Source organism: Acinonyx jubatus, chromosome B3 (genome assembly GCF_027475565.1).
Source record: "Acinonyx jubatus isolate Ajub_Pintada_27869175 chromosome B3, VMU_Ajub_asm_v1.0, whole genome shotgun sequence".
Classification (NCBI taxonomy): Eukaryota; Metazoa; Chordata; class Mammalia; order Carnivora; family Felidae; genus Acinonyx; species Acinonyx jubatus.
In genome coordinates, this window is record NC_069386.1 from 70,276,251 (window position 1) to 70,303,123 (window position 26,873).

A 26,873-nucleotide genomic window follows, 5' to 3' on the forward strand; every position below is an offset into this window, starting at 1 on the left:
AATAAATTCTTTTTTAAAAAGTAAAATAAGAAAAATAGGAATAGATAGGAAACCACAACTTAGAAGTAGGTCTGGAAGACTAAAAAATAAAATTAAAATATGTGTTATCTTTTGACAGTCTTTCATATAAGATGAAGAAATATGGGAAGGGGAAGAGAACAATTTGATAATTTCATAAGCAGCTGAATATACGTTGAGTGGGTAATGTCAGGCTGGATGCTTACTTCCTAGGTGCCATGGGTCACCTCCATTATATGTGTCCTCTTTAGTCTTTTGAGAGTGGGAGTGAAATGGAAAGAACAGCAAGGATAAGAAAAAGTATCATGGATTTCAGAGGAGAGAAGAGATGAAATCTATTTGGTAAACAGCAAAGGCTTTCTGAGTTAGAACAGTGAGATGGTCTTTCCAGGATAAGTAGTGTTTGACAGGTAAGGTGAAAGGGGAAATCACTCTAGTTGAAGAAATGATAAGCAAATGATCACAACTGAAAAAGGTGTGAGTTCTGTTTGGGGAATTATAAGTGGATCGAGTTGACTGGAACAGAGATCTGTTGTCAATATACACCTGTCACTGGGTAAATGTTGATCTGAATATTAGAAGACAAAAGCGGTAAGGTAAAGAGGCAAAGACTGAGAGCACTTTAGGGTACTTGAGAGTCTTTAAGTTGAAAACAATTTTTCCTAAAATAAAAAAGGAGGATTTCTGTAAGGATCCAGGAAAATCTCATAGATTCCAAAAGTGGAGCATGCTGAGGCCTCTGGAGTGGGCCATAGCCAGGGACTCAGAAGGTGTGCAGGCAGGCTCCCTCTCTCACTATCACCTCCCCATGCTCTCCCTTGTGTTCTTCCTACAGTAATGCCTTCTCTGCCTCTCAGTTCATGTGGTAGAATATGATTGATGTTACAGCTCTTCCAACTCTAATGTCCTTTCTAGTAATTGTGGGCTAATTAATTTGGACCAAACTCTTTGAGGAAAAATGATAAGAATATTGGATAAGATTTTACCAAATCTTCTTAAAAGCATCAAAATACTTTAAATGGTAGTAAGCAACGACTAGGCCAGAATCTAAACAAAAGACAGAATCTGAGAGGTAAGGGAAGCATTGACCTTTGTAGCTCTGAAGACACTTGCTAATTACTGCAAAACTGGGCTAGAATTTTGGCAGCCTCTTTGGGTGGGAGAAACAAGAGGGACAGATGTCAAGACCCAGCACCTAGCAAAAATAGAAAGTCTGGTGAGACATTCTCCCCAAATATTAAGTTTAAATTCGTAATATTAAAGAGCTGTTCCCATAAGATGAACAAGAAGTAAACCTACCTCTATCCTCCTACTTCCAATAATGGTTATGGAGCTCAGCAGAAATCAGCTGAGCTTAGCAAGGGAAAACAAAAAGAATGAGAAGCTGTGACTGCAGGTTTCCATTCTCCCTGATTTACAGCTTGGTAACATCATCTTGGAGGCTCAGCAAATGTCTGGCCACTAACATTTTTTTAGTGTCCTTTTGGGTTGATGGTGCTCCAGGTGCCTGGGAGAAACCGAAGCTATATATATATATATATTTTCCCCCCCAGGAAGTCTCCTTCATCTTGGCCCCCCAAATTCACTGCATATAATTTTGAAAAGACATTGAGCAGTGCTCATTGAAAAAGATGACCAATTACACAAGGAAACAAAGTGAAACAAAGTGACTTGAGTAAGAATTACCTAAAACAGTAGATAGAACACTATTGGAATTATCCATTATAGATATTAAAATGAATATAATTACTATGTTTAAGGAAATAAAAAACAAGCTGGTAAATGTCTGCAAGGAATAGGAAATTACAAAATTTGGCTTTACTGTTGGTGGGATTATAAACTAGTACAGCCGCTATAGCAAACAATACGGAGAATCATCAGAAAAATAAAAAACAGAACTACCATATGATCCAACAATTCTGCTTCTGGGAAAATACCCAAAGGAAACAAAAGTAACAACTTGCTGCCTTTTTTTCTCTTAAGTAGGCTTTGTGCTCAGCATAGAGGGCAACAGGGGCTTAAAGTCTCAACTATGAAATCAAGACCTAAGTTGAGATCGAGAGTCAGACACTCAACTGACTGAGCCACCCAGGCACCCCTGAAAGCACTAGTTTAAAACAATACTTGCAGTTGCATATTCATGGCAGCATTATTTACAACAGCCAAGACATGAAAACTACCTAAGTGTCCACTGACAAATGAATGAATAAAGAAGTTGTTATATATAATATATAGTATCTAATATATAATATCTCACACAACATGTAATATAATAATATATGAATATTATTTAGCCATAAAAATGAGGAAATACTGCCATTTGGGACAACATGGATGGACCTTGAGGGCATTATGCTAAGTGAAACTAGTCAAACAAAGGCAAGTACTATATGATCTCACTTATATGTGGAATTTAAAAACAAAAACAAACAACCCCCCCCAAAATCATAGAAAAAGAGATCAGATTTGTGGTTACCAGAGGCAGGGGTTGGGGAGAGGGGGATAGGAGAAAGGTGGTTAAAAGGTACAAATTACCAGTTACAAGATAAATAAGTACTTAAGTACATGTAATGGACACCTGATGACTACAGTTACCCATGTTCTAGGATATATATGAAAATCACTCAAAGAATAAATCCTGAGTTCTCCTCACAAGGAAAAACTTTTTTCTTTTTTTTTTTTTGCTCTCTCTTTTTATTGTATCTATATGAGATAATGGATGCTACTAAGCCAAAGCAGTGATCATTTAACAATATATGGAAGTCAAACCATTATGCTGTACAGCTTAAACTTATGCAGTGATGTATGTCAATAATATCTCAGTAAAACTGGAAAAATTTTTGGCTTCATAGTTTTAAAAAAGAATAAAATAGAACTTCTAGAATTGAAAATTAGAATTTATAAGTACAATTGACTCAGTAGGCAGATATAACAGCCGATTAAACACAGCTGTAGAGAGCAGTAGTATATTACGAGTATGTTATTCAGAATGTAACCTGGAGAGACAAAAAGAAAATATGGAAGAGAAGTTAAAAGAAATGAAGGAGGAGGTGTGAAGGTTTAACTCCAGTTTCATAAATGAAGAAAGAAAAATATAGGAAAACAGCATTTGAAAAGTTGACCAAGAATTTTCCCATCCCGAAGAAAGATAACGGTCTACAGACTTACGAAAGCCCTTTATCTCACCATTGAAAAACATGGGATTTCTCTCTGGTGTCATTCACTCCTGTTTTATACATCTAAATTGAAATCTTCCTTGGTTTAATCTTACTGGTGGAACCTAGGTCACATGTCCACCCAGCTGGGAAAGCAAGTTTTCTAAGACAGACTTATATTATGTGAAATTACCAAATATAAGGACAATGTTCAAAAATGTTGGGGAGTCACTCATAGGACAAATGCCTGCAACAGAGCTATTCAGTTCATGTTCAGACTTTCTCAGTTTTCCTTTTGTACTCTCTTCCTTCAAGAGCACATGACTCTTAGAGGCTCTAACTCAGTGGATAATTCATGTAAATTGATCTAATCATGGCCTATTAATCTGTGGACTTCAGGACACGAGTATTCTAGCTATTGTACAATTCTCATAAACTCCTCCAATCTCACTTCAAATCCAGCCTACCTAAATCCCAGCAATTCACCCCTCTGTCCATTCCAAATACCTATCTCTCCTTTGGACTTTTTTTTCCCCTCTGAAAATATCATCTTGCTTTTTTAAGGTATAATATTTGAGAGTCCTCCCTGACTCTGGACTGACTCTTTATTCATATCTAACTTCAGCTGAATCTGCTTTCCCTCTCTCTCCCTCATTCCTTCCTTCCTTTCCAGTCCCATAACTGTCACCCTCTTGCAGCTTTATAGTTGAGTACCTGTACAGTGGCCAGTCTCTGATGTTCCTTTGACTCTGGTTTCTCTTCCTTTCAATTCATTCTGCATATCAATGCCTGGTGAGTTTCCATTTTCAATTTTTTAAAGGGCGTAACCTCATTCCAAAAGTCTCTTGGTCTCCTACTAACCTGTCTTACCTTCCCATGCTTCCAGGAGGTCAGACATCTGCCCCAGCCACTGTTCTGCCTTGGCTCCTTAAATGCCTCCGTTTTTCTCTCACAACTTTGCTCATATATTTTCTTGTACCAGAGATCACTCCGCCCCCAGACTTGTGCCTTAATCTCCCTTCGAAGTGCAGCTCAAACCCCATCCCCACCTGAAGGCCTGCCTCTGTGATGGCTCACTGTGAATCTGCGAAGCTCAGCCCTGTCCACTACCCCCCTCACACCTGGCACAGCTACTTTTCACTGTTCTCTTTCATAAAAAAGTAAAGTTCTTTTATTCCACAAGACTATATGACAGGAACTTCAAGTTCAAGACCCTATCTGATGCCTTGTTCCTCGTGCCTAGCACAGAATTAGAGTTCAGTCAGTGTCTGTTGAATGGAGAAATGAATTAAATAATGAATTAACAAATGCTTGCTCTGGCGTGGAAACTCAAGCTGTAAGAAAGGTCCCTACATGTAAGGAACTTGAGGTAGGCGGTTGAAAGTCGGCGGCCATCCTGAGTCACAGAGAAAATAAGTGGGAAGGTCCAGTTTCAGCTGAGAGACCCATGGTAGGCAACTTCCTCTACGCCTGGGGTTTCCCCTCTTAATTTTCAGTGTGAGGGCGGGGAGGTGGACTCTTCCACTGTGTTAGATTGTGTTGGGTTAAGCAGATTTCTCCAATCTTAAAATAGTGGTGGTTGCTGTTACTGGCCTTCACACTGTGTTATCCCTAGCAGGAGCCTGCTGACCGAATTCCAAAAGTAAATTGATTGAAATGAAATTCGGATTTGATCTGCCTCCTACACTTGATCCTCTAACAAAGAACCAGCATTAAAAACTTTCCTTTTCAAAGAAAGAAGCGAGACGTTAGCCCGCAAGGCCCTATAGCTCAGGGGTTAGAGCACTGGTCTTGTAAACCAGGGGTCGCGAGTTCAAATCTCGCTGGGGCCTGCTTGTTCTTTCTTATTGTTTTAAATCTCTCTCACTCCTCGACCCCTTCTCTCTCCAGTAACTTTAACCCCCGACGAAATTCGGTCCTTATATCTTCTCGCCGCAGGGCTGACAACCCGAATAAACCACGCAGAGCAGCCACCTCGTAGGCGCTACTGCGCAAGTGCAGCTCTGCTGCCTGGATTGTGGCGGAGGCCATTACAAGCGGCGGGAAGCGCTGCCTGCCCCGCGGACGTCCAGACTCTGTTGACCAGGCCGCGAAAGCCCTCTCTGAGGGCGGCGGGAGCCCTAGCGGGGCTGATGGCGGTGGGGGAAAAGAATGGGGTCCAACCCTCTGGCAGGCTTGGAACCCAGAACAAGCTCCCCTCGCCAAAGGGGAGGAGGCGTCCGGGCGAGGGATTCTGGAGTGTGGGCACTCCAGCAAGGTGTCCCGTTTCAGTGGGTTTTCGAACACCTTCAGTATGCCAGCGGGAAAAGTAAGGTCGAGGCTTGGGTCACTAAGTTTGTTACTGACTCAAAGGAACTGTGGATTCCTCTTTACAAAAACCTTTAAATATTTTCTCCAGAAGTCTTCGCACAGAAACATCGGGCTTACCCGTACATGCCATATTCCACATCCTCCGCCTCCCCAAGTCTGTGGACGTGTAAACGGAAGAGAGCTGCAGCTCGCCAGTGCAGCCGCGCCTGGATTGGGAGGCGAGCGCAGGAAGGGAGGGAACGGGAAGGGGCGCAGGCTTGAGTCCCGAGGCCCGCCCTCCGCCTGGCTCCGGGTACCGCGGTTAGAACCGCGTCTCCCACCGCCGCAGCCAACTGCCCCCGGGCGAGCAGATGCCCCCGCCCCTCGCGGCCACGTGATGCAAGGGACCTGGGGGTGCCTGTGAAGAGCTCATGGGTTGGCCCTGCTTTGGAACCCTCTGGTTGAAAGAGGGGACTCCCACTCTAGAAGGGTTGTCCCCAGAACTGCGGAAGCGGGACTTTTTTCACACGCTGGCTTTCTGATTCTGAAGTGTCCGCTCGCCGGCAGAAGATCTTTTCCCACGCGCCTCTGTTTATGGATATCCTGAATAGGTGACTCTGGAGAGGTGCTACGTGTGCTCCCTTCGATAGCTCAGCTGGTAGAGCGGAGGACTGTAGTGCGCTTCCCGTGCGGTCATCCTTAGGTCGCTGGTTCGATTCCGGCTCGAAGGAGGAGCTCCAGTTTTGGTGTAACCCAAGAATCCGTCGCTTTCTTGTTTCTTTGGGGGGGTCTTCTAGAGTTGCTTTGTCCAGACCTTATTCCTGTCCCAAAGAAAGAGTTTGAGCTTCACCAAGCATGTGTGAACAAGTGGATCCTGTTCGGCACAGGTTCTAGGGAGGAGGCGACTGCGAGCCAACTCTGGCAGCGAATTGGAAAGGCTGGGAGCTAATTTTAATTTTCCCTCAGATGTGTTCTTTTGGCTTCTATTTGATCCTACCTAGATCGCTGCCTGAAGTCTACGGTTCGAAAACCCAAGACCACTGTTTGGTACAGAAGAACATTGTCTATAAACGCTGTATGCACATGTCTGCGCCCTACGGGCTGAGAGGCCCCAATTTGCAAAAGAAAACCCCTAAACTGTGACCCTTGTCCCGAGTGTTCGCCCGCACTCTATATACACAGCCATTCAGGGGGAGGCCCTTACAAGACAACTTTTATATATTTTTATACTTTTACAAAAAAGATTTTCAGCCAGAGCAGTTAACTGCAACAGGTTTGGACGTGAGTTGGGCTGAGCCTAGGAGAGAATTCCAGACCCAGGAAACAAGTGAGGCAAAGGTGGGGAGATGGAAAAGTCGATTCTCCCTCAGGGGCCTAACTATCCCCACACGCGCCAGACGGCCGCACGTCCCACTGACCTCGGCTCCCCATATGTTGAGGCCCACCATTTCCTGCCCCTAGGGTGTTAGGCTCGCGCGAGGTAGCCGCAAGCGTGTCCGGCCTGGGCTCAGGACCCTACAGCCTCGCAGGCGAGGTTGGCTCGGACCCTCGGGCCCCCGCCAGGCTCCCTCCAGGATCCAGCTCGCAGCTTCAGCCGTCTGGCGGTGCGCGGTGGAGCCCAACACGCCGCCCGAGGTCTGAAAAGTCGCCTCTCTTCACCCTATCCGGCCTCTGGAGGGCTCCAAAACGTGGATCGGGGAGAATAAGCGAAGCTAGAACCCGTGTCAGCTTTCAAAAGGGTGAGACTTTGTGAAGATGGGAGAAAGGGCTGCAAGGCAAAAGGTAATGTCACCACATGCAAACAGAACTCAGGAGCAGCCTGGCGGCCAACTGTGAATGGAAAAGTAATGTTCAGAGGAAACATGGGCAAACCTTCGCTGTCGTGGCTCGTTGGTCTAGGGGTATGATTCTCGCTTTGGGTGCGAGAGGTCCCGGGTTCAAATCCCGGACGAGCCCAGACTTTTGCTTTTTCTCCTTCCTTCCAAACTACGCCAAAGTTAGTTCTGTACAAACTTTCTCACTTTCCGACTGTCCTGCAAAAGAAAGGTGCACTGGACGAACACGTGCCAGGTGAGGCTGATGAGCTATGAGGGAAGAAACTGCCTGGTCTCCTGGACTCTCCGCCAGCGGACACTTCGGAGGGACCGCCTCGCTCCTGGGAGCGGGGACCGGTGTCCCAAGGCCCGCTGTCCCCGGAGGTCGCGTCCTAGAGGCCGCGGCGCGTGGGGCTTGGGGCTCCAAGGCCCTCTCCCCTTCCAGGCAGGGACCTGCTCCCAGCTCCTGCTCCAGAGGCAGGTCCCGGCCGGAAAGGCCCGCTGGGGGAAACAGGGCGCGGTCCCAACTGCACAGAGGCTCCAACGCCGTCCTCCTCCCCGCCCCCTTTCCGCTGCATCCCCCGCCCGTCGGTGTAGCAGTGTACACAATCGCAAACTGACCCACCCAGGATCCAAAATAGGATTCAAAAAAACGTCTTTGCGTTTTCTACCAGCTCCCTATCCTCAAACAAGGGGAGGGGAAGAAGCCGGTGAGAAAAACCTCTCTTTCCGCAGCCCTGCGCGTTTCTGCAGCCTTGCTCCGAGGCCGAGGTGGGTTCACATTCCGCTCCTCCTCCTTGTCAGTAGTTTTTACCAAGAGCGTTTTGGCCCGAGGAGCCCCTTCTTAGCAGAGTCAGTGTGGGGCTCTTCGGGGAGGCGTTTGCGGAATCGGGTTGGAGCTGCTGAGGAATGGGAAGGAAGGTAAAAGTCCTGTTCTCGTAGGACTTAGCGAGTCTACATTCCCGCCCTGAGGTTTACTTCCCGCAGCTGAGCAGAGATGGCACCATGACAATCTGTTGCCTAGAATGTGGGCTCAGAGGGGGAGCACAGAATTGGCGGACAGAATGGAGGCGGGGAGTGGGGGGCGGGCAGGGGGGAGCCTGCACTTGCTCAAACCTAAGGATTCTTTACCTGGTACCCAGGTGGATCTCCAGATTGATGAAGCAGGCCTTGTTCTTTTTTTTGCCAGCATAACTGGCACTTGGGGCTGATGTTTTCATTTTCTGGTTACTCACATCTGTCTCCTCACCCTTAACCCACCCTCAGCCAGGGCTGAACTTCTTGGAGACACTGCAAACAACCTCTAACCCAAGCTTTCTTACTAGAATGTTGGGATCCTTGGCCTTCTTACTCTGAGACAGCATATCATATGGTAGCACATGGTAACACATGGGCGAAACAGAGCATCTTTATTTAGGAAGGACAGTAAAAACAGTTTTAGCATCATGCCAGGGACTAGGGAAATCGCAAATGAGGCAAGACCCTCCCTCTGTGTTGCTAAGAACCTTATAATCAAGTCATAAATGTAATCACTAGAAGCGCAAGTGACATAATTACCTGAATAGCACTGGCCAACTAACTTCCCAGAAGCAGCCTCAGGTATTCAAAGAACTCCTTAACTACAGTTACTAACTAGTTAGTGCCGAAGGACAATTTTGATACACTTTATTTTAAGCAACTCTTTTACAGATAAAGGGGGAGTAAAATATTTTTGAAATTCATGGAAATAGTCAATAGGTTTCCCTTAAACAACAACTTTCAGTGGCACCTTTAAAATAAGCTTTAATTTTCTAGAAATTGCTAGTGTGGAATACGAAAGCTGTGCAGTGTGTTGGAAAGCTTCTAGGTCCTGGAACACCAGATGTTCCTTGGAGAATGCATGTTATCTTTCTCTGTTCCTCAGTTTCCTTATCTGTAAAATGAGGGCTTGATAGTCCTCCAGGTCTCCCTCTTTCTTATTCTAGGACATCTTGGGGTGGCAGTGTGTAAATGACCCTTATATAAAAGAGGGTACTCTAGTAATGTGGAGAAGAGCTGTAGTTTGGCAGAGAAGATGGGGAAAAACCATTCCAGGAAAAGAAGAATGTTTCTGGCTATTGTTGAAAGGGCAGATGTCAGGTTATAAGCAGGCAAAGGTAAGAGATTTGTCAAGCTATTGTTGGAAGCATTTGCCCATGCGATTTAGAAATTAAAGTAGATGGCTAAGAAAGTGGACCATATCAGGCCAGTAAAACCCCTCAGTAGGAGTTTTCACTTAATCCATATTTGAGCAAAGAGCAATTTCTGTTAATAGTAATTCTTAGAAGAACACCTTGAGATACCTGGGAGAGAGAATGGGCACAAAGCCCCACGTTTGTTGACAGTACATGTGTAATTTTTGTCTTTGTTTGAAAATACACAGGCATGTAAGCAAGAGTGTGGCTTATTTTCCCCCAGTCATACTGCCCCCCCACCCACCCATTCCTGGAGATGTGATCCTTCTTTTCATTGGAGCTTCATCCTCTTTTAACCATTACTTCTGTTAGTCAATAAGTTTCATGCTTATAAACCTAAAAAAAAGTTAGAGTTAAACCAAATTTAGAGATTAGTCATTTCTCTCCATCGCCTAATTTTGTAATTAGTGTTAAGGACAGAATTAAACATATGTACTCTGTCTAAAGGGTAAAGGACACCAGCACTTGAGTCCTTAGAAGGAGAACCCCAGGCTTCCTGTGTCTACATGCAAGGAAACTAGTGGCGTGAAGAAGAGACACAAGAAAAATTTCAGGAAGAGGGGAATGACTTTCAAATTCAAGCTGTCAGAACATTTTTTTAAATATATGAGTGGGTTTTTCTCAATTGACAATTACTTCACACCTATTAAAATTACTGAAAAAATATAGATATAATTCCTTGTTGTAGGTATTTAGAAATACAAATGAGTAAGCACTTAAATGCATTTAAAAAAAATCTTTTTTAACGTTTATTTATTTTTGAGATAGAGAGAGACAGAGCATGAATGGGGGAGGGTCAGAGAGAGGGAGACACAGAATCCAAAACAGGCTCCAGGTTCTGAGCTGTCAGCACAAAGCCCGACGCAGGGCCCGAACTCACGACCACAAGATCATGACCTGAGCCGAAGTCGGCCGTGCAACCGACTGAGCCACCCAGGCACCCCACACTTAAATGCATTTTAATGAAGTAGTCAAACTCCCCCCCCCCCCCCCCCCCGCCAAACCTTTCTTTTATGTTTTTCATCATAACCACATTGTGCCAAGCTGAAAAGAAAGGAAAAACCATGGGACTGAAAGCAAACCATTCGCCATTCACCTAACTGGCTTTTTACATTGTCACCTATGTGAGGGAGGGTGTTAATTCTCCCCAAGTTGTCAGGTGAAATACCACAGGCAAAGAAGGGACCTGGCTGTGAGCAGAGGCCTGAGGCTGCTCCCAGCAATACAGCATAAAGCTAACATCAGAGGCTGGTCTGTTTGTGTGAGTTGGTGTTTGGCCTGGTGCTTCAGGCCATGGGACTCTGTGTGTGTGTGTGTGCTCGAGTTTTAGGTGATTTATCAGAGAAGGATCCTGTTAATCAAGTCTTCTTGATCTCCACAGACTGTGGGAGTTTGCTACTGCTTCACTGTCCAGGATTGCTGAGGCCATAGGGGTGTTGCAATGGGCCTGGCCGTGTCCTCCCCACAAAATGACTAATAACTTTATTTTTTTTTTTAATATGTGTTTATTTTGAGAGACAGAGACAGAGCAGGCAGGGGAGAGGCAGAGATGGAGAGAGAGTATCCCAAGCAGGCTCTACACTGCCAGCACAGAGACCAACAACATGGGCCTTGATCCCATGAACTGTGAGATCCTGACCCTTAGCCGAGCCGATATCAAGAGTCAGATGCTTAACTGGCTGAACCACGCAGGCAACCCATTAACAACTTTTTAGAACTCAGCTCTTCAGCGTCTCTTTAAATAGTGATATATGATTAATTTAAAATAGGTACCACTCTCAAATATCAGGTTTGCCCACAAAAGGAAAGTGCGAACTAGGGCACCCTGTTAGGTGCAGGTAGAGTCCCCACTCTGTGGGCCCCTTTTCTTGTTGATTTTCTCGGTACCTAACAGACTTTGAACTTTGGTATTTGGCAGAACAATCGTGTGGATCAGGGACACACCTGTCCCTTCCTTTCCAGAGACTTCAGTAACCCTGAGGCACCAGGTACTGAGGGAGAGGCAGTTTGCGGTTGTGTGCTCGGCCCTTTTCTCACTTCCCCAGACTTTTTTCCTTTTAGCTCAGACTTTGGCTGGGGGGTGCCGGGAAAAGGGAAGAGAACAGGGGGAAAAAGTGAAGCTCAGGCAGGGCTGGGCCTCAACACAGCTGAAAAGCCAGTGAAGGTTGTCCTTTTCCAGGCTCTCCGTGTTGCCCACTCTTCTTCCTCCTCAAATCCTCAGGCCATTCCAGTTGCCTAAAACCATTCTTCAGCTGGGCCATGAAGCCCATGCCCAAGCATGTGTGAATCACAGACAGCTGTTTGAGGAGTTTATCCTCCTAGGAATTTTGGCATTGGAACAGGGACCAGTACCTAAGAAATGAAGGTCTATCCATGGGCTTTCAGGATTTACCAGTCAGCCAGAAGCAGAGCCTTCCTGGTAACCTTGGAAGCCTTCCTGCTCTAAGTGGGAGTCAGGCCCGCCTTGTCCAGTAGCTGTTGCCAAACCCGATTGTGTTTGTAAGTCTTAAGAGAATCCAGGAGAGTTTGTGGTTGGGATTTCCAAAGTGAGATCAGATGGTATATTTCTAGAAGCAATGAGAGGTAACAAAAAAGCTTGGGGACTAGGAGTCAGTCACTCTTTTAGATACTAAGAATGCAGAGATGAATGAAACCATTATTCTTCTCTCTAAGGACTCCATCTAATGCAGAGACAGAAATCATCAAAGGGTGATGGCTAACGACCTGTTTCCTAACCTGAAGTAAAGCCAGATCTATCCCACCCATGTTGTAAGAACTCCAGATCAGCTCGCATTCTTCCCTGAGCATTCCTGAAGTTCCCAGGGGGTGCAAACATGTTTGCAAACTAGCCCCTTTAGCCACCATAGTGAGGCTGCCATTTGGTTCTTTCTTACTCCAGCTCCCTGGGGGAGGTGTATGCCTGCCCTAAAAGGGTCCCATGCTGCTGAGAATGCTTGAAGATGCCAACACACAGTGTCCTCTTCCTTTTTGATAGAGCACATGGTCTGACCTGTTGCTGTAGCTCTTGTCCAGACTCGACTCAACTCTGTCTCAACAGGAGCCTCCTCCAGGAAGGTATTTTGCCTCCTGCCCCACCCCCTGCACCACCTGCAGTCAACCATGTAGTGAACTTGTTTACAGTGGTTTGCTGTGTGCTTCCTGAATCTTAGAGAGATTTCATGAAACAACCTTGATTTTTATTGTAGAGCCCTCCCTGTAGGCCCAGGAGGCCAGGTCAGAGGGGATGTGAATGAAGCACACCATATTCCTTGCCCAACACCGGTCCACGGCCTTGGCATCTTTCTCCCACCTCTTATCATGGCCTTCTCTATGGATGAATCCATCCCTGGAGCGTCACAGACTCTGACACAAATAGGCTTCACTTGGGCTGACCCACTAGCTTTTCACCCACACCAGGACCCACCTGAAGTCTAGAGTCAGCTTGGCACCGCTGCTTCATGCTGGCCTCAGCACAGTGTGTCCTGGGTACAGAGAATCCCCCAAAGGAAGACGTGGGCAACTCCTCCTGGGATGGGTGGGACTGTGAAGCACCTGGCAGGACTCAGAGAAGGCGCCGCTCATGCTGAGTCTGGAAAGATAAGTAGATCCGCTCCCTGAAGATGAGAGGTTTGAAGTCTGCCTAAACCATTTTGATCTGGGAGCTTCCTGGCTTAACGTAACACCTACCTCACACAGTCCTGGTGACAGTTAAATATGATCACGTATGTGAGAGCATCATAAAATGAAAGGCAATGACTGTAAGTATTATGATTATTATGATGATTTCAAGTACAGTTATTTTATTGGCAGGCAGCCTGTCTTTACTGACACCTTCTCAAAGACAGGCAGGCAGAAAACAGGTAGATGGATGACAAGAGAGGGTTGGGGATTTTTTAAAAAAGAGCCCTGTTGGAGATGCCACACCAGTGTAGATGGTTGCTGAGGGTCTGTGAAGCAGTTGGCAGCCTGCAGCTACCTGATATTTGAAACTATAGGATCTTTATAAAGTGACCCCAGTGACCTTTGGCTCAGTTGGCTTGTTTCTATTCAAGCAACAAATCCAAATCTGCTTTGTGAGTAGATGCAGTATCAGTGTTGCACTGATGGTGGAGATAAATTTCGCAACTGTGTTACAAGGAACAGAAAATTGAGTGCTTGCGATTTATCTCTTGTGAACAGGTTAGGATGAAAGGAAGGAGAAGCCCAGGAAATACAGCCAGGAAACTTCTGAGGGTTAGTAGCTGGAAGGTTCAGGTCACAGGCAGGGTATGAATAGCTGTCACGTAACCTTCTCTGGGAATACTTTCCTGGTTCTGTGAAGTTGATGAAATAGCCTACTTAGCATTTTTCATGAAACAAAATTATGTGGGTAAGAACAAAGGACAGTGAAACAGCATCGTCTTACTCTGCCGGCTTTCTCCAAGGCGGTTCTTGGAGATGGCCCATAGGATCAGAAACAACATCTTCTGGATCCAGATTACCGCATGTCCTGCCATGGGCAAGAGTCAGAACCACAGACATCAGAAATAGGCAGCTATGGGACAAAAGGCCATGTTTATCAAACTTGGCCTTCCAGAACAAATTTCTAATCCATTCAGGTGGGTTAATATTTGACCCAGTCATGCCCAGGGAAAAGGTGAATGACTCTCCTTGTTTGTTCAAGAGCAGTGTCCTTGGTTTTCATGTCTCTGCCAGGATCAGAGATCTTTAGATCTAGTCTTCCCACCCCATTTATCTGATCACTATATAATCAGAACCAAAAGGGGCCTCTAGGTTCACACAGCTGGAACTCATCTCCAGGAACAAACAGCTGGAACCCATCTTCAGTTGGAGGGAAACTTCCAGACTTTTGTAAGATTCTTCCTCCTGGGTAATCTATTTTTCTGTTTGTTTATATGTATACTATTTCTAGACATCCATCCACTTCAGTGAAACCATTTTTTCCCTTTTAAAAACTCTTGGTCCAAGTTCACGAATTAAGAAGGAAATAAGTCAGATTCTAAAATGTAAAATGCAAACAGATTTCTTCTGGGCTAGCCTAAATGTAGAAATAAAAGGAAATTAGTGATACTGGGAACAAGTAGAGATTTAGAAGGGATTCCTAAATTGTGATAAAGTCCCCACAGATCTGGGAAAAGCATTTGCTGAAGGGTATCTGGACCCCCACCCCTCCGCCCTGATGTCATATGTGGCTTAACAAGGAAAGAAACAGAAAGTATACTTTTACCTTGGTTTTCTTGTAATCTTTCCTGCTAATTCTTTCCTTAAGAAAGTTTTGGGTCTCTTTGAAAGCACAATAGAACAACACATGGCAAAAGCAAAAAAAAAAAAAAGAAAAGAAAAGAAAAGAAAAGGTACACTGCAGGTTGAACAGAAGAAGGAAGGAAAGGGGACAAGGGAGGAATATGCATTAGGTGTCCTGCTTCCACTTTGGAGAATATTGCCCTAGGACAAATAAAAGTGTGAGACCATATTTATGGAAGCTGTAACCATAGTCACTGATCATAAACTGTCTAGTTAACTCCCTAGTGAATAAAGTTTGATAGATCTCTTGAATACAAAGCATTGCCTGTGAGGAGAGAGAATATTAGTTTTTGTGAAGATTAAAGGATTGTTTGAGGTAGAAGGTAAAGTTAATCTAGAAAACAAATTGTGGGACAAATTCCAGTAAGAAAAATGTGATGGTTATGTGCTTGGGTGTGGAAGGACAAATGTGAATGAATTTGACCACCAGATCTCTGTACCCTTGGCCTGGGCAGATTTGCTTCCCCACCACAAATAATCTCTTACTTGTTTTCTCCCAATTCCATTTGACCTCTCTTTAGGGGAAGTTTAGTATTGAGTATATAAGTGAGGAAGTTATGAGTGGGAGAGCAGATGTTGTTACTGGTGGCCCTAGTGTATACTTGCTAGGATTGGTTTCTGGGTGGCTGAGGGAGTTAAGATTGCAGTAAACCTGGGAAAACCTCAGCTAAGTTGTTACAGAATGAATGTACAAATGCTGCAAATCAGAAACAAAAATATTCCTTAACCTCTAAGGCTAGGACATGAGGGCCTTCAAGCTCCAACAAGCAAGCGGTTTTTTAGGATGTGAAGTTCCTGTGTCGTGTCAGTCCAATGTCTTAACTAGAGGTGGGCTGTAGGCTTGGCTTACACACCAAGCCTTAAGAGATGATGCGTCTCAGTCAACCTATCATCTGTTTCTTCCAGGTGGTGCCTTGTGCCACCAACTACACTTAGACACAAACTTGTCTCTGCAATTCCATCCTGATGGAACTAGAAAAGGCTTTTATGCTTAATGAGAACCATGGAGAAAGAGGCATTTAGAGTTAGCAACCCTAAAAGTTTTACAGATGAATACAGTAGGCCTGGAGAGGAAAATGAAGTCAGCCATTGAAAACATAATTATTGAGGGTCTACCATGAGGCAGACACTGTGATTCAAGGGGACTAATATCGGCTCTGCCCTCCTATAGATTACACACCAGTAGGAAACACTGACAAGTAAACAGGTCATTGTTGGCCCAAGATCACATAGATAATGGCTTGGAAATGGCACCCATGAAACCTGACAAGAGATAACCTTTATTTTATTATATCCTTGTGGACAGATCAGCTTCGTGACTTTTGCTTTAACACTTATATCTAGTAAAGTGTCCTTGATCTTAATATCTAAAGCATAGAGTGTTTGGACAGACACTCCTGGCAGACCTGCCAGCTCATACTCCCTTCTGTGAGCAGTGATATCCCCACAGCCTGTTAACACTGGCACTTCCTACAAGCACCCATGGTCTCCTCCCCAGCGTGGAAACCCTTGGCAACATTGCTATCCACCACTGCCACCTAACGACTCTTTTGGGTACTACCAGCTCTGGTTCTACTTCCTGATTTTTTTTTTTTTTTTTTTTTTTTTCTTTTTAACTCTGGGATTTCTCCCTCTCTGGCAGAGAGGTGTTGACTGTGTGGTCTCTAACGTCCCTCCTATCTTGACATCCTGTTATTCTACAATACCTTTGATGTTAGAAGGCATTGCTGAACAGGAAACTTAGTTGATTACAAGTCAATAAAACTTTGATGAGGTCTTCCAAAAAAAAACTAGAAAAAGAAAACACAGCCAGGAGGATGAAAAGCGCAATGTAAGTGTAAAGAACTTGGTAGATACTGTATTGGAGCAGCAACCACGTAGGAATACCTGTTATTCTTTTAGGAGTGGCTCTCCTCCCAGCAATGATGTGCCACTTTCTTGCTAAACTTCCAAGAACACAATTTCACTTGATTCTATTACAAATGATACTCTGTGTGCTTAATGGAAACCTTTTCAGCCGCTGGTTATTTCAGTATTGTAGAATGGTCAAAAGATTCCTCAGTGTCTAATCTGGTATTTTTCAGCAGTGTACCAAATTTGCTTATAGTTATTATGAAACAGACAAGGTGGATCAATGCCAAATGTTGATGAGAATGAGAGCTCACTTTGCTTACTCTGTCACATGCCTTCCATGTAACCAGCAAAACCCTGGATCATACTCCCAGGGCTGTTTAGCAACAGGCTTACTGCTAGGACCTATTGCCTCTGTAAGGTCTACCAAGATAATTTTATATGAAAATAATGTTTATTGACTTACACACAAAAAAGCACAACATAAAAATCAATAATTAATTTAATATCTATGATAATATACCATCTATTATTAAATTTAGTATTCAAAAGAATTATATTACATTCAAGAATAATTCAAAGGTCAAAAATTTCTCCCATTATGAGAATTTCTCAGTATGTGTGATGATTGCCAAAAAAACCTAGCTGTTCATAAATTAAATTAATTACTTACAGACAATTTGAGAAACAAAATTATAAAAATCAGTTTCAGATATTCAGTGAAAAGTCATTTTTTTTATTGTTGGATATGGGGCATTCACATGTATTTGATATAATGTGTAGGACTATGGTTTTTTTTTTTCTGACTTATGTAGAATCAAGATGATATTTTTCCTCAAATTTTTATTTAAATTCTAGATTGTAAACATATAATGTAATATTGTTTTCAAGGACTATGGTGGTTTTAAAAGGCACTGAATACTCTTTAAGGTTTTCTCCAAAGAACTAAAGGTATAGTCAGAAACTACTTGCTGCAAACACCAAATATCTTTCAATTCTCAAATCTACAAATTTCATAAGAAATACAATCTTAAAAGTCCATAAAGAATTTCTTCTCTATTTTGTTATCATCTATACTTGTTTAATTCTATTTTTTTTTCTTGAGAGAGAGAAAGAGAAAGAGAGTGCAAGCAGAGGGTTGGAGGGAGAGGGAGAGAAAGAATATTAAACAGGCTCCATGCCCAGTGTGCAGCTGGACATGGCTAGATCTCACAACCGTGAGATCATGACCTGAGCCAAAATAAGAGTTGGATGCTTAACCAACTGAGCCACCCAGGCGTCCCTAATCCTATTTTTAATTATCTATCACTGAGTAAACATCATGTTCCAGGTAAAAAGCACCTTGTTTACCCTGTGGGTGTGTTTGAGTGTCTGACACACCACCCCTGGGATGTGTGAGTTCTACGGTTTGAGATTGACAGCTCCTGAGAGAGAATGGTGGCGATCCTATTCTCCTTTTTCTTCCTCTGAGAAAAATTTGAGAAATCATCGCAGCAAATCGTAAGGCCTTTGACTTGAAAAAGTCTAAGGAGGGGTGCCTGGCAGGACTCTTGATCTCAGGGTTGTGAGTTTGAGCCATAGAGTTTAAGCGGGGAAAAGTGTCTAAGGAGTTGTTTTTATTTTGTTTTTGTTTTTATCACAAGGTAACATCATTTGCCTGTGTGTAACAGTCTGCGTACACGTGCAGGAAAAATTAGAAAATATTCTCTGAGGGGCGCCTGGGTGGCTCAGTCAGTTAAGCGTCCCACTCTTGATTTTGGCTTGGAGCCTGCTTGGGACTCTGACTCTCTCTCTCTCTCTCTCTCTCTCTCTCTCTCTCAAAATAAATATTTTTTTTAAAAGAAAATGTTATCTGAGAATGATTCAAAGTGTCCCCAATGCATAAAACAACTGAGGATAAGCTTTTATTCTTCTTCTTCCAGTCCTAAGAGTTGACCCAGACCCAATTCCAAGCATTACATGGGTTCTTCCATGTTCCTCCCTGTTCGTTCTAAATAGCACCTCATAATTCCACCTTTGGCCATGAAACACCTACTTCTTGGGGAACTAGGTCTGCCTCCTTTCTCCTGAGGATAAAACTGCTCTCAACTGCTCTCCTCACAGCCGGCTTACTAACTGACTTGAGTATCTGACATCCTGTCTTCAATAGTCCTCTGATCGACCCTTCCTTGGGCTCAGGGTTCCCTCTAAGTACCCCTTCTTCATAGCTCTCGCCTCCTATTTTACTGTCTCATCTCAGGAAATTGGAGCTCCGTCCCTTCTCCCTGGATGCACCATCCTCTTTCAGGGAGGCATTTGGTGTATCTTGATGGTCTTTGTGTTCCAGGACCTAGCACAGTGTCTGGTACCCAGTAGGGACTTACATAAAGGTTGTTAATATGTTAATCAGTGAAGTAAAGAATGTGGATGGATTTTGTAATGCTGTGATTGATAGAAAGGTAAATAGCGATCCTAAGGGATAGGAAAGAATGGTTGGGGCAGGGAGTTGTGTTCAGGAAACTTTTAATTCGACTTTGCAAAGTCGACTGATGAAACGTTTGAGATTAATGAGGAAGGGAAAAGAAAAGATGTATTTAGGTGACTGAGGATACCTGATTCTAGAAGCTCTGTCAGAGAGGAAAGTCCCTGTCCTTTTAGCCTAATCTGGCAATGCCATTCTGTGCCCCGACCACACCTCCTTTTGCCCTTGGCAGGAGCCCCTGTTGGAAGAGATGGTGATGGGCCAGGGCCCCCTGTTGTTGGTCTTCATGCTGGGTCTGGGTCTGACCCCGCCAACCCTGGATCAGGATGACTCCAGGTACAAACACTTCCTGACCCAGCACTATGACGCCAAACCAAAGGGCCGGAATGACAGATACTGTGAAAGCATGATGGAGAGACGAGGCCTGACCACACCCTGCAAAGACACCAACACCTTTATTCATGGCAACAAGGGCAGCATCAAGGCCATCTGTGGAAATAAGAATGGAAACCCTTATGGAGAAGCTTTAAGACTAAGCAAGTCTCCTTTCCAGATCACCACCTGCAGGCACGTAGGAGGGTCTCCCCGGCCTCCCTGCCGGTACAGAGCTACACCAGGCTTCAGACACATTGCTGTTGCCTGTGAAAATGGCCTGCCTGTCCACTTTGATGAGTCCTTTTTCCGTCCATAACCAGCAGGCCACAGCTGGCTCTGCTCCCCTTTCCTTGCATTTCCCTCCACACCCCAGAACAGTGGTGGCAACATTCATTGCCGGGGGCCCGGAGAATGACCTGCCTGGATCTCTTGCTTTCCTTTTTACAACATGCTTAAGAAATAAAAATGACTCTGAAATCAGTAAGAATCAAAGTCTTCTCACTGATTATTGGCCTATAAATCTATTAAAACCCCATTTTCTCTACTCAGCTGCTCCCTGAGAGGATTGGATACAATAGAAATGCCCTTTTCCTTATCAGTCAGTTCCTCATTAGTCAGTAGGGAGGTGGACTTTACCTTTGTGTAAAAAGAAGGTGGTTAAATTCATCTTACAGAAAGAACTAGGAAAATTCCAGGGCTTATGGCAACTAAGCAGAATTTTCAGAAGGGGCAAATAATAAGCCCAATATTACTTTTACAAATGTTAAACCTTGAGAAAAGTTGAGGACTAAATACCAACAGATTAATCACACTTTCTCTCTTTCCCACACCCATACATGTAACCCTGCATCAATACCAAAATCCATGCAGAGTAGACACCTCTTATCTTAAGCAGGAGCTAATTTTTTTATGTTGCCTTGAATGGAATACTCCCCGGATATTCTCATGGCTATTTTATATAAAGATCAAAAAGTGATTACTTTATTATTCATTCATTCATTCATTCATTCATTATTACAGTCTTTTCTCCCTAATCTCTTACTTGATCAAATAATGTCTGGCAACTGTGAGATCTTTGGGAAGGCATAGAAAGATTCCAAGCTTATTTTTTATTCTTCTTCAACTAGATTTGGTTTTCAAGTAAACAGAAACTTAAGTTAACGACATTCTCTTTGTAAAATATACTTATCAGTCCACAGGTTAAGTGATTAATTTCCTGTTAATCTAATTCCTATCAACAGGTGTCTCAATATTTTATTTAGAAAGCAGTTGATAAATTACAGTTATAAATTACAGTTTGCCATCTTGTGAATGTATAACTGTCGTGGTCACAGTATCCCCAGTGGTGGCCTCCCCTGCTGCCCACATTGCTCTTAAATGGGCCAAAAACCCTGGTTTCTCAATACTCGGGTTATAGATCAGTGTCTAGGTGCCATCTGGGAGAGCCCAGCCTCCCTGAAAATATTCAGATTTGGGGAGGAAGTGATGGAGAAGTAGGTTACAGCTGTATACTCAGCACATGAATCTGTCCGCCTTGAGTTATCTATTTCAAAATTAAAAACACTGTCATTAGAGAGAAGAATTTTCCGAACCTCTCTTATTAGAAAATGTGCCTTATCATAAAATCTCAAAAACTCCTTAAAGAGTAAGAAAATTCCAATTTGTGGTAGAATATTTGGACGCTTTCTCAGGGTCTCCAACCAGTACTATGTCCTTGATATGAGGCAAAGTGACTTCCATACAGATCATTGCCCCTCTCTTGATATAGAAGGTTAAAGGCACAGACCGTTATTATATTGATCACACCATATCTGAGAAAACTCATGTCTTCTCCAAACATCTGCTTAGAGCATTACCATTGCAAACTCTGCTCTAGTGTTGGGTCAAATGACTGTTTCCCTGGAGATGACATGGCAACGGGCTGTGGGTGCTTCCTGTCCTGCTTTTGGAGCTAGTAGCAGCTTGGTGGCCAATCCTAGCACTTTTTGCTCTGGGTCTCTTGTTCTCTCACCGTCAAAAGCTGTTTAGAATGAAATGTCAAGTCACAGGCAAGTCATTTCATCTGGAGTGAATCATTTGAGGAGTTGCAGTACTGGTCAGCTGTACTTTATTGACTTTGCAAGGGAAAGAGAAGAAAAACTTCAAAAATGTCAAGTCCTTTGAGGATTGGTCACATTCAAGGAAGAAACTTCAGTGCAATTTGGACAGGACAAATTTCTCTAGAGACACAGCAGAAATGCTAGTAGGTGAGATAATTCAGCTTAAAAGGGGCCTTGTAATTTCTTGGGAATATAGGTACTCTACAAAATAAGGGGGAAGGGATCCAAAATGTATGCAGTTTGGTGCAGTTATTCATTATTTTTATCAGATTGAAGGAAGCAAAGGAAAACAAGAAGAATGGAAATTATGAAAAGATCATTGCCAACATTTACTAAACACTATCATGGGCTGGGCGTTGTGATAAGCACTTGACATTGATTTTATCATTAATTCTTCATAACATCTCTAAGAGGTGGGTATTACCATTATGCTCATTTTACTTACGAGAAAATAGGCTGAGAGATTAAGTACTTTCCTCAAGGTCACACAGTTAATGTGGCAAAGCTAGGTTTTGGGGATCACCATATAGAAATTAGTTCTTATTGAGAGTCAATCTGGTACAGTGAAGAAAGACTTTGGGACAAATTCTGACCAAAAACTATGTGTTGGGATGATTCAGGCATCATTTGATTTTCTGTAGTACCTAGCACCCTGAGATGTACCCATTGACGTCTACATTGGACTTTGGTTCGCAAATATTTTCCCATGTCTTGTTAAATCAGTTCGTTATTGTGGCTGAAGCCATGGGTTTGTTCTTGTATGAATAGTTCAAGTTTTCTCTGTAGTCAGTTATTTTGCTGAACCATGATCTTGGTCACAAAGAAGGATGAGAGAAAGTAGACAGAACTGTGCAAGATGAGAGGTGCAAGATCAGATCTGGGAAAAACAACCCAAAGTACGTCATTGTGATGAAGCCATTACCCAAGTGCTAAGTGTGCCTTCAGAAGTTGTATCCATGGGTGCTGGGGTGAGGAGTAAATTGAGCATCATTTCTCTCATCCATCCTTCTTCCCATGACTCCTTCACTTCCCTCTCTTCCTGACTCCATCTCTCATATCAGCTGCAGGCACAGCAATATGACATAGAGCTTTACAACTTTCTGTGCACAGGCAAAAGGCGGCTGTGAACATAGAAGGTGGCATGTAAAAGAATGATGGTTATGTTTCATTCTGTCATTACCACTAACCAAACTGTAGGCTTTAGGTGGAACAGATCGCAGGTCCCTCATCAGCCATTTCAGTCACTTACACGCGTGATCCGGCATCAGGAAGTAGCACCTTTGCAAACAAAGGCCAGTAGTGCCCATATATGTCAACCCAGGGGTTCAGCTGAGGCCAGCCCTTGGACTGCACATGTAGAAATGGGCCAGTCTTCCTCAAAAAAATTGCCTTTGCTATTGGGATGCTCACTCCCTGTTGAATTGGAGATTTTTTTTTTCCCTCTACTGAGTCATCCTTGCCTCATCATAAGAGTCAAGTAGTTCACAGTTTGAGTTCATGTCAGTCCCAGACTGACAGCCAGAAGGCAGCATCTAGCTAGTGAGTTAGTGTGGTAAGTGACTCCCACCTCTACTCCCACCCTATTCCACCCCTGATTACATTCTGTTGCTAGAGAGAACCAACTCTGAGCACAAACATCTATAGTACCTTGGATATTTGGGACGTAGGGTGGGAGAGGCAATTAGAAGATGGCAGAAAGAGTACAGATTTTAGAGCCAGATAGGCCTTGGATTCCTTTCTTTAATTAGTCCCTAGCAGCAATGTTCTGAAACTATATCACAATGCTTTCTTTGTCGTTGCTCCAGACGTGTTTGTTTGTTTGTTTGTTTGTTGACTCTGTAAAATAAATGTTTATTTCCCACCATCAAGAGGTGCCAGCACAAAGATCCTGCAGCCAGAGAATACAGAGAATTACCAACAGCTATTGACAAGACAGGCAGAGCATCAAGGATAGATGCAGGACAATGGAGTATATCAGCAGGGCCTAGTTTTTTGGGTTGTACATGGAAACAGAAAAAGAAAACCCCACAATCCACATCCTTTTTTGTGGAGATTGTGCTATTTATATTTCTTTATTTATTTTTAAATGTTTATTTATTTTTGAAAGAGTGAGAAAGAAAGAGAGAGCATGAGCAAGGGAGGGGCAGAGAGAGGGGGCACAGAGGATCTGAAGCAGGGGGCTTGAACCCATGAACCGTGAGATCATGACCTGAGCTGAAGTTGGATGCTTAACCGACTGAGCCACCCAGGTGCCCCTAGATTTATTTTTTTTTAACTTTGTTTTAAATGTTTTATTTATTCTTGTGAGAGAGAGACAGAGTGTGAGTGGGGGAGGAGCAGAGAGAGAGGGAGACATAATCTGAAGCAGGCTCTGAATCTGAGCTGTCAGCCCAAAGCCCGATGTGGGACTTGAACCCACGAACAGTGAGATCATGACCTGAGCCAAAGTGGGATGCTTAACCCACTGAGCCCCCCAGGCCCCCCAAAATTTATTTTTTAAATGTTTCTTAGCTTCTTGGTTAATTCCACAAGCCTGGAAAACACCTTCGCGCTCTATATCCATTTCACTTCATTTGTTCACAAGCTCATGCATTTCGTTTATTAGTTTATTCAGCCAATATTTACTACCTTTAGTGCACTGAGACTTGATACTCTGCTTTTGTAGGGTTTCTTTACGTAATATTAACAGGATTTCCAAAAGGCCCTGATTTTAATATCATAGGAGAATAGCCAGTTAAGAGGAAAATTAAATATTAATACTAATACTAATACCTAATACTGCCCCAACCTCTTTTCTGTACTTCTTCAATTCCAGATATAAGGAATTAAAATCAGTTCATCAGCTTTCTTTGATGTATCTTGAGTCTAATGACACCTGGGTGGCTCAGTCAGTTAAGTGCTAAGTGTCTGACTCTTGATTTTGGCTCAGGTCATGATCTCACAGTTCGTGAGTTCATGCCCCCATCAAGCTCCGCAATGCCCATGCAGAGTCTACTTGGAATTGTCTCTCTCTCTTCTTCTCTGTCTGCCCCTCCCCTGCTCTCTCAAAAAAAAAGAAAAGAAGAGAAGAGAAGAGAAAAAAGACATATTCTGAGTCTATCCAAATTTTTGGGAATCAAAGTCTCCAGAGGACTCAACACTCCAAAGATCACATGACTGGAGAATTACCTCAAGAAATAGTCAACTCCAGTTTCACTTAGCTCTGCCTTTTCTTCCTGTTCACGCTGTAACCATACAGGCCAGATACAATGGACAGCCACCTGGTCAGTGTCCACCCTGAGTTATTGTGCTCAGTGCAGCAACTTCTCTCCATAAAAGAGAACGACTCTTGCTTCCAGAAAAAGCCATGTTTACATACTCTTTGCTCTAGCAAAAGCAAGACAAGAAAAGTCGTGAGCAGAGAAGAGTGAGGAGCTGATAAGGTACAGATAAGGAGGAAAGAGGAGACTAGAGTTGAGGAAATGACAGTTTGCCATTCTCTTCACCTCTCTCCGGTGCCCAAATCTTACCTTCCTTTCTCCTTCCCCTTGGGCTTCTCTCTAGGCATCTCCAAGGTCGTGATGGCTCTCCAGAGGATTCATGCATTGCTTCTGCTCTTGCTGCTGACCATGCTGGGGCTGGTGCAGCCCTCCTATGGCCAGGATCGCATGTACCAACGATTCCTGCGGCAACATGTGGACCCTGAGGGGACAGGTGGCAACGATGCCTACTGCAACTTGATGATGCAAAGACGGAAGATGACCGTGCGTCAGTGCAAGCATGTCAACACTTTCATCCATGAAGACATCTGGAACATTCGTAGTATCTGCAGCACCACTAATATCCAGTGCAAGAATGGCAAGATGAACTGCCATGAGGGTGTAGTGAAGGTCACAGACTGCAGGGAGACAGGAAGTTCCAGGACCCCCAACTGCAGATATAGGGCCTTGGCAAGCACCAGGCGTGTGGTTATTGCCTGTGAGGGTAACCCCGAGATGCCTGTACACTTTGACAGATAGACACCATCATGCAGGGGTGACAACCCAGCCCTTGGCCTTCAACTTAATGCGTAAACTGCAATGAGTAATGCATTTGAGCTGCCCCAGGCTCTGTCTCCTCTACTTCTTATTCTTTTTCTCTTTATAACCCATTCTGTTAAGCACATTGTATCAAAGAGAAATGGAGACATAAAATGAGGCTGGGCTTTTCTATAGTAAACTTTTTTGCTTTCTTTTATCATACTGGTCAGTTGAGCTCTCTCATCAGATCCTATCCTCTGGAATTTAGTCATTATCTGTATTTATATAGCACTTCAAGCATTTCAAAGTGCTTTCATCTAAATTATCTCATTTTAATAGCACAGCACTCCTGTAATGCTGCCTGTTGTATGTAGGAGCCCAAAGTTAAGAGATTTGCTGAAGACCATGAAGTTAGTGGAATAACTGAGACAGAAATCCAGTTGAACTGACTACCAATCCAGGGCTTTCTCCACTTCATCACAAGGAGCATTTTGAAAGTAACTGCTTTTTGTTGTTTCCCAGAGTCAGCTGTTGGGAGAAGCATTACAAATTTGGAAATGTATGCTGGCAAATGAGAACTCTATCTGTGTGATTTGGCTCCCTTGTTATGCTGGGCTCTAATAAGATCAGGAAATGATGCGAGGAATTTTCTTTCTCTCTCTCCACGACTTTTGAATCACTCTAATAAGTCAGAATATTAAAAATGTACTAGATCATTTATGACTTATTCACTCTTCCTGACTGAAATGTTTTTCATGCTTTCCTTGTAATAAAGGACATAAACTGCAGGTATCTGAGAAGGCTGTGCTGTCGTTCTTTTGGGGGGATTATTTTTTCCCTTCTGGGTAGGGAATAATTCTTTGCATTCTTAAGTTTATAAGTATGCACACACCTTAATATCCTCATAAACTCTGGTCAAAGACTAATGCCTATCAGATCCATGACCATGACACAGAAACCTTTGTCTCATTTACTCAGAGGAAGAGACCCCTCTCAATTCTTAAATCCTTTCCTTCTCCCTCTGACTGTTTTATTTTTTTTTTATTTTTTTTTTCAACGTTTATTTATTTTTGGGACAGAGAGAGACAGAGCATGAACGGGGGAGGGGCAGAGAGAGAGGGAGACACAGAATCGGAAACAGGCTCCAGGCTCTGAGCCATCAGCCCAGAGCCTGACGCGGGGCTCGAACTCACGGACCGAGAGATCGTGACCTGGCTGAAGTCGGATGCCCAACCGACTGCGCCACCCAGGCGCCCCCCTCTGACTGTTTTAAACAAACTGGGGAGATGTATGAAG

The 26,873-nt window shown here is 43.7% G+C and overlaps 3 protein-coding genes and 3 non-coding genes across 20 annotated transcripts in view; 5 read left to right on the plus strand and 1 right to left on the minus strand.

The window, feature by feature from the left end:
* The window catches only part of RNASE11 (ribonuclease A family member 11 (inactive)), a 97,190-nt gene extending 91,207 nt beyond the window's left edge, over window positions 1–5,983 (minus strand). For all 7 annotated transcript variants that reach the window (XR_008299260.1, XR_008299261.1, XR_008299259.1 and 4 more), the window contains exon 1: window positions 5,601–5,983. Coding sequence is in view for 1 of the 7 variants with exons in the window: in XM_053224243.1 (XP_053080218.1) it covers window positions 5,601–5,622 (22 nt within the window). In the remaining 6 variants the exon portion in view is untranslated. The remainder of the gene's footprint in view (window positions 1–5,600) is intronic.
* TRNAT-UGU (transfer RNA threonine (anticodon UGU)) lies at window positions 4,933–5,005 on the plus strand. The gene has a single exon. It is a non-coding gene; the product is annotated as a tRNA-Thr (tRNA).
* Window positions 5,984–5,985: 2 nt separating the features above from the next.
* On the plus strand, window positions 5,986–26,369 carry RNASE4 (ribonuclease A family member 4). 6 transcript variants are annotated; one of them, XM_053224236.1, is made up of 3 exons: window positions 5,986–8,047; window positions 11,408–11,477; window positions 12,485–12,568. In XM_053224236.1, the coding sequence occupies exons 1-3, from the start codon at window positions 7,542–7,544 to the stop codon at window positions 12,509–12,511; spliced, it is 603 nt and encodes a 200-aa protein (XP_053080211.1). In that variant the 5' UTR covers window positions 5,986–7,541; the 3' UTR covers window positions 12,512–12,568. The 6 variants fall into 6 exon arrangements, with proteins under 6 accessions (XP_053080211.1, XP_014923708.1, XP_026921142.1 ...); XM_027065341.2 differs by lacking the exon at window positions 11,408–11,477 and adding an exon at window positions 25,123–26,369 and having other exon boundaries at window positions 7,995–8,047; window positions 12,485–12,564; XM_015068222.3 differs by lacking the exons at window positions 11,408–11,477; window positions 12,485–12,568 and adding an exon at window positions 25,123–26,369 and having other exon boundaries at window positions 7,908–8,047.
* Window positions 6,103–6,193, plus strand: TRNAY-GUA (transfer RNA tyrosine (anticodon GUA)). The gene is given in 2 exon segments: window positions 6,103–6,139; window positions 6,158–6,193. It is a non-coding gene; the product is annotated as a tRNA-Tyr (tRNA).
* TRNAP-UGG (transfer RNA proline (anticodon UGG)) lies at window positions 7,347–7,418 on the plus strand. The gene has a single exon. It is a non-coding gene; the product is annotated as a tRNA-Pro (tRNA).
* On the plus strand, window positions 7,911–19,972 carry ANG (angiogenin). Of its 4 annotated transcripts, none has more exons than XM_015068220.3 (2): window positions 7,911–8,047; window positions 19,338–19,972. In XM_015068220.3, exon 2 carries the CDS (start codon window positions 19,356–19,358, stop codon window positions 19,794–19,796), a length of 441 nt encoding a protein of 146 aa, XP_014923706.2. In that variant the 5' UTR covers window positions 7,911–8,047; window positions 19,338–19,355; the 3' UTR covers window positions 19,797–19,972. The 4 variants fall into 4 exon arrangements, with proteins under 4 accessions (XP_014923706.2, XP_014923703.2, XP_014923705.2 ...); XM_015068217.3 differs by lacking the exon at window positions 7,911–8,047 and adding an exon at window positions 14,226–14,359; XM_015068219.3 differs by lacking the exon at window positions 7,911–8,047 and adding an exon at window positions 14,245–14,340.
* Window positions 26,370–26,873: the final 504 nt, after the last annotated feature.

Excerpts from the sequence above, each read along its gene's own strand:
- RNASE4 (XM_053224236.1), top strand. The coding sequence starts at position 7,542 with ATGAGCTATGAGGGAAGAAACTGCCTGGTCTCCTGGACTCTCCGCCAG. Across the intron at positions 8,048-11,407 it reads AGCCTTGCTCCGAGGCCGAG|AACAATCGTGTGGATCAGGG; the intron begins GTGGGTTCACAT and ends GGTATTTGGCAG. Across the intron at positions 11,478-12,484 it reads CAGTAACCCTGAGGCACCAG|AGCACATGGTCTGACCTGTT; the intron begins GTACTGAGGGAG and ends CCTTTTTGATAG.
- ANG (XM_015068220.3), top strand. The coding sequence starts at position 19,356 with ATGGTGATGGGCCAGGGCCCCCTGTTGTTGGTCTTCATGCTGGGTCTG.